The sequence below is a fragment of the Abramis brama genome (assembly GCF_963993115.1).
Source record: "Abramis brama genome assembly, chromosome: 1".
In the NCBI taxonomy this organism is placed as follows: domain Eukaryota; kingdom Metazoa; phylum Chordata; class Actinopteri; order Cypriniformes; family Leuciscidae; genus Abramis; species Abramis brama.
The window spans coordinates 770868-777187 of record NC_139963.1 but is presented as its reverse complement, the minus strand read 5'-3'; the positions used below and the strand labels follow the sequence as shown (position 1 = coordinate 777187).

At 38.4% G+C, this 6320-nt stretch overlaps 1 protein-coding gene across 2 annotated transcripts; it reads left to right on the top strand.

Moving 5' to 3' along the window:
- Positions 1–200: 200 nt before the first annotated feature.
- Positions 201–4131, top strand: LOC311091222 (uncharacterized protein). Of its 2 annotated transcripts, none has more exons than XM_084127043.1 (5): positions 201–309; positions 417–516; positions 702–773; positions 871–980; positions 2422–4131. In XM_084127043.1, exons 1-5 carry the CDS (start codon positions 202–204, stop codon positions 2476–2478), a joined length of 447 nt encoding a protein of 148 aa, XP_083983169.1. In that variant the 5' UTR covers position 201; the 3' UTR covers positions 2479–4131. The 2 variants fall into 2 exon arrangements, with proteins under 2 accessions (XP_083983169.1, XP_083983168.1); XM_084127042.1 differs by having other exon boundaries at positions 2419–4131.
- The last annotated feature ends 2189 nt before the right edge of the window (positions 4132–6320 follow it).

The window sequence follows — 6320 nt, the reverse complement described above, 5'->3', positions numbered from 1 at the left end:
CATCGGGCATTAGAGGACTCCACGGCTAAGCTTCACCCACGATATTGCAAATATCTGACATCTATTTTCAGCAGACGTGAGGCCTGGGCAGTTTGTCTCCGCACTCATCTCCCCACACGAGGGAACGACACCAACAATTATGTGGAGAGTGCGATGAGGGTTCTGAAGGACCAGGTCCTCTATAACAACATAACACAGCTGATGGATTTCATAACCACCAGGCTTGAGGCCTACTATTGCCGGAGGCTCATCGACGCAGCAAATAATAGAATAAAGTTGAGGTCGAAAGGGGACACAAGAGGAACCAATGTATGAAATTGCTACATGGTCTATTATTGCCATTTAATTCTCATATGCTGTATGCTATGATATTTTTAATTTTTTTATGTTATGTCCCCTTTGATGTGAAACTGTAGGAGGATGAGGTGAACTTCATGGTTGATACCCAACAGCTGCAGGACAAAGACCGGAAACTCACACCAGCTGCCAGGAAGACATTTGATGAAATTGCCACAGGTATAGTATCCTGGTCCATAACTTTGCCTGTGTTGTGGCAAATTTTGTCGTTCCTTGTTCTATGGTGAGGCACATCTCTAAGACAGGGCTATGGGTCAGTTTACACCAGATTTGCCCTTCATCGAATGCTTTATGGGTTTAGATACAGTATAGCAAGTAATAACCTCTTCCTCTGCCCTACAAAGGAAAGAACAACATACCAGGCCAGTGGTACATGGGAATGACTGAAGATCTAAATGCAGACCAGTCTGTCACAGGTAAATAACTTGGAATGAATATGCGGTTCATTTGACAATCAGCCATAGTTTCATAAAAAAATAATTATTATTATTTTAAATTTTAATTTTTATTTAGATCCCCTTTGTGCAGCTGCAGCGGAGAGCCCAGAAAGCCCAGCCGAGGAGTGGACGAGGCTGGCGATAGTGACGACTGCTCAGCTCATCCGAACAATCCAACAGGCAGAGGTGGGCAGAAATCAGATTAAAAGTGTTTTTAATGTTATGTGGTTTTTCACCTAAACAGGACAGCAGAGAAATAATAAAAATAAGTGGGAGAGAGATGGATGGGCTAGGCTTGCTCTGATAGTGACTTTCAGGTCATCTTTATTGTTGGGTGAGCTGTAACTCATCTCCCTCACCTCACAACATTATCGCATGGATGTAGTTCAGGTCAGGTGAGTTTACTGGCTAGTGCTGGCAAGAGAGAGAGACGGGGGGATGTGGGTGTTGTTTGCATTCCCTGTTTGGGGGCATAAAAGGTATGCGTTAATGTGTGTGTGTGTGTGTGTGTGTGTTTGCGGTGACAGAAATTATGTCTGTTTGAGGGGCAGTGGTGACTCTCACACACTCACTCGCACACACTCTCACACACACACACACTCACTCACACACACACACACTCACACCAGAAGTTACTACCTTAAAGGATTAGTTCATCCTCAAAATTTTTTTTGCTGATAATTGACTCATCCAAGATATCCATGTCTTTCTTTCTTCAACTGAAAAGAAATTAAGGTTTTTGAGGAAAACATTCCAGGATTTATAATGGTCTTCATTGGCAACCAGCTTTACAAATGTTCAAAGAAGGTTCAAATGTCTGTCTCAGTGCAGCTTCAAATGCTCGACACAATCCCAGTCAAGAAATAAGGGTCTTAACCAGCAAAATGATTGGTTATTTTCACACAAAAAAAATCAATTATATAGTTTTTAACCACAAATGCCCGTCTTGTACCATCTCTGAGCTGTGCCACGCATTGCGTCATCACGTTGGAAAGGTCACGAGTCACGTCATCAAGTTATTTGTCTGTGTACTCCAGTTCAAAAAAGTAGGAAAGGGTGAAAAACTCCATCTCATTTTCTCCTCCAACTTCAAAATTGTCCGACATCTTTTGTTTTATTTATTTATTTAATTTTAAAAAATTGTGACCTTTCCAACGTGATGACGCAATACTTCTCAGAGATGGTAAAAGACGGGCATTTGTGGTTTAAAAGTATATAATAGTTTTTTTTTTGTGAAAATAACCAATCATTTCACTGGTTAAGACCCTTATTTCTCAACCGGGATCGTGTAGAGACTTTGAAGCTGTATTGTGACCGACATTTGAACCTTCTTTGAACATTTGAACAATTGGTTGCAATTGAAGTCCATTCTGTGTAGAAAAATCCTGGAATGTTTTCCTCAAAAGCCTTAATTTCTTTTCGACTGAAGAAAGAAAGACATTGGGGTGAGTAAATTATCAGCAAAACATTTTTTGGAGGTGAACTAATCCTTTAAGAAGTTACTACACACACATACACCAGAAGTTACTACCATTTACACACACACACCATCACAAAAAATGTACTTGTTACTAGTAACCATTAACCAATACTTGTTGATGTATGTTGTTGTGCCCATTGTCAGCAGGCTGGAAATTCGGGTCAGGGGGATGATGGAGGGCCTTGTTCAAAAATTACAGGCTGAGCCTGACTTGTACAAGGCTCCCATGGAGAAGATGCTGGCATCTGATGACAGACTGACTACCGACAGCCAGCTAATCTCTGCACTGGCCACATTTGGCCGGCAAAGTGCATCTGCCGGATCAGGTGCTTGGAAGATGGCAAGAAGGGGCATGCAAACGAGCAGCCGACAGCAGTGGATGAGTTCCCTAATGAATATTAATGAGTCTTCCGCTACCACCCTGCAAAAAACAAATTAGCATCCGGGAACTTCTCGCCTACTCTTTTATGAGTACTGAGGTTTCGAACGTACTGCTTCCTTCACGTACTGTTTTCGCCTACTATATAGTAGGAAAGTAGGCATATTCGAACGCACTTAAGTCCGAATCTCGCGATAATTAGTACGTCACCCAGGTAATTCTCGCCTACTCTTTTGGATTCGTACATACTTTTTCGCTCGCCTACTCTTTTTCCCATACTAAATAGTAGGGAAGTATGTGGTTTGGAACGCAGCCACAGACACTAACAAGGTGAGGGGAAACATCTGCGTGCAATGAACCAATGCTAACACCGAACAGGATGATGGGAAATGTAGTGAATGACACCGTGGGGGAAGAGGACCTCTAGTGGCTATCCGGGGAACACAAACTAGGGTTGCCAACCGTTCCGTATAATACGGAATCGTTCCGTATTTGACACATAAAAGTCTTGTTCCGTATTGAACTGATACGGAACGCACTTTGTTCCGTATTTTTGAGAATCAATTCAGTGCAAATCCATGACAGACACATATAGCTTCTAATATATGTCAGACTATGAACGAAGACATTTGTAGGCTATGATAAGAGAAAAAAACCTGACGGTGCGGTAGATGCTAATTTCTCCCCCGGATTGTCTATGATCAGCGTAGCGTTTTTAACATCTTGGAACATCATCAGAGAATGCCCTTTTAATTGGTCGTTTCAGTCATTGTGAGTCACGTATCGTAGCAACGATGACGACAAGTGACAACAGCGGGAAATGTAAAAATGACTTCCTCCGAGCAGCCGGCGAAAAAGAAAAGAGCACAAAAATATAGAATTGAATGGGAAAATGACTACCCATGGCTGGAATGCGTGAGGGACAATGAATACACAGCCGAGCGATGTCAAGGTTCCTTGTCCGTCAGACGTCTCCAGAGGCTGATATGGTAGGCTATGTAATCATGTGGATTTTTAAAACTCAAATTAGTTCATAAGAAAGTGATTATATTAAAAGAGATAGTACAGGTTTAGCCTAACATTGTAAAGAAATCAAAAAAGTACACATGGAAAAAATAGCTGCACAATGTGCTTAGTCTGGAGGTTTATTTATTTCTGTGAGATTTTCCATGTGCATACATACAGGTGTTGTATTGCTTGAATGTAGTATTTGAGTGCAATATTTTAGATTTTCTTTATTAGCTGTTTTTTTATTTATTTATTTTTATATTATTGTTTTGCACTGGAAAGAAAGTTAACTGTAATGGAAGTATAATTATATAAATATATTTGCACTACACCTCCTTAAAATGTTGTCTAATTGAATTAAAAATATATTTTTTTGCACTGGAAAGAACATTCTAGAAGTCTAATGCTATTGAATAAGTTTGCACAAGGCTACAGAAAACTGTTGTTTATTTTTCTTCAAATGCAGTCTAAGCCGATAAGTTTTGAATGTTAGATGTTGTATTTGTTTAAGTTAAAAATAAAACGTACAAGCCAATAATAAATGTCTTTTGGGATATTACTAACAGTCAATGTTAATAAACATCTTATTAAAGGGATAGTTCACCCAAAAATGAAAATTCTGTGATCATTTACTCTCCCTCAAGTTGTTCCAAACCTGTATGAGTTTCTTTCTTCTGCTGAACACAAAAGAAGATATTTTGAAGAAAGTCGGTAATTAAACAGTTGCTGGTCTCCATTGACTTCCATAGTATTTTTTTTTCCTAATATGGAAGTCAATGGAGACCAGCAACTGTTTGGTTACCGACTTTCTTCAAAATATCTTCTTTTGTGTTCAGCAGAAGAAAGAAAGTCATACAGGATTGGAACAACTTGAGGGAGAGTAAATGATCACAGAATTTTCATTTTTGGGTGAACTATCCCTTTAATGACGGGGCACCGTGTCTGTCTGACCATCTTTACGAATAGACAGTGTTCCAATCGACAACACTGTCCTTCGGTCTAAAATGAGAAGACTTGTGCTTTGCTATGAGGGGGAAAACATCAGTGTCTCTGAAGAAGTGTCCACGAGTGTAAGTTCGAGATATTATAGGGCCACCGCTACTCTACTAATTCCCATCCCCCTCTGTGACCTGTGACGTCTTACTGTCAATCAAACCTGTCGTTTCCCACCGTTTGATCGGTCTTCTGCTGACCAAGGTGACGGTCGTTCAGTTTTTATCAATTTGCATGATATTTCAAGATATGCCTGTACTTATGCAATCAAATTCTTTAAGAAAGTTTACTTTAATTATTAATGCAATTAGCTCATTTGTGGTAGGCTACTCACTGCCTTTTGCACATCATACAATGTAAGAATTTTTTTTAAGTATTATGTAATCTTTGTAAGGGGTAACATTTGAAAACCGATTTTGATATAAATAAATAAATAAATCGACCAATTTATCAGTCTTACTGTTTAACACAGTACAGCTGCTTTGACATGGTTTTTAACATATAGCTCTATATTATTAATGGTGACATGACTTGTCAATTGGTCTTATGATTGACAATTTATTTGTTGACGACCTCAACAATCCATTTTGAGTAAACGCATTGAAAAGTTGAAACGCATTGCCATCAATTATGATTTTTTTTTAATGTCTCGATGAAAAACACTAAAGTACTCGATTGTAGATGCTCTTAAATATTTATGTTAATAATACTGGGGAAAAAAATTCTACTCTGGACGAAATGGCGATACGATAAAAAATGTTTTTACATGTACAGCTAAACGTGTCTTTGTGTGGACGTGTCCTAAATATGAAAAAGCAAAACAGTGCAAACAGTACACTGAATAAAAGTGGTGTAAGCACATTACAAAATGTAATTTGAAAATTAAAATTAAGGCTTTTTTAGGTTGTTAGATGTCATTGTTTTGTTATTGTAAGTCTATACTATATCAAGATATTTTGATGAAATTTAGTTCAAGTACCACAAACATTCTAGTTCTAATATTGACAGAACTAAAACATTCTGCAAGTGTTTATTCACTCTTCCTATGTATATAATATTAAGGGTAATAATAATAATTAAAGCTGCGAGCAGCATTTGATCGGGGTTCAAGCAGTTGTCACGGCCGGCTCTGAGCCGCAACAAAAGAGGGAGGCAACGAGAACAAAAGCGAATTAAAAATATTTATTTGATCAAACATAACAAAATAAACACCACTATGGACTTAAACTTAAACTAATACATGGAGCAAACGAATAATAAATAAATAAATAAATAAAGCAGCAACCCAAAATAACAGACGACAAAGGGGTAACCAAAAAAGGCTGAAGTCAAAGATCCATCACCTTTTATCATTCTCTGCGGGTGTTTCACATCATGATTAGCTCAAAGCCTTCCCCCCCCCAACGCTCGTTATAATAATACAGGCCCAGAGGCACGTCACACACACCCCCTAAACCCCAATACCACGCACACAAACGAAAAAAATAAATAAAATGTGTATATATATATATATATATATATATATATATATATATATATATATATATATATATCATACACAAACATAATTCCAATAGGGTACATCCCAACCTCCTAACTAACATCACAAACTACCTAAAGCCTATCTAGTCTTCAGTGGCTTGCCGAGCTCGGGGCGGCTTTAAAC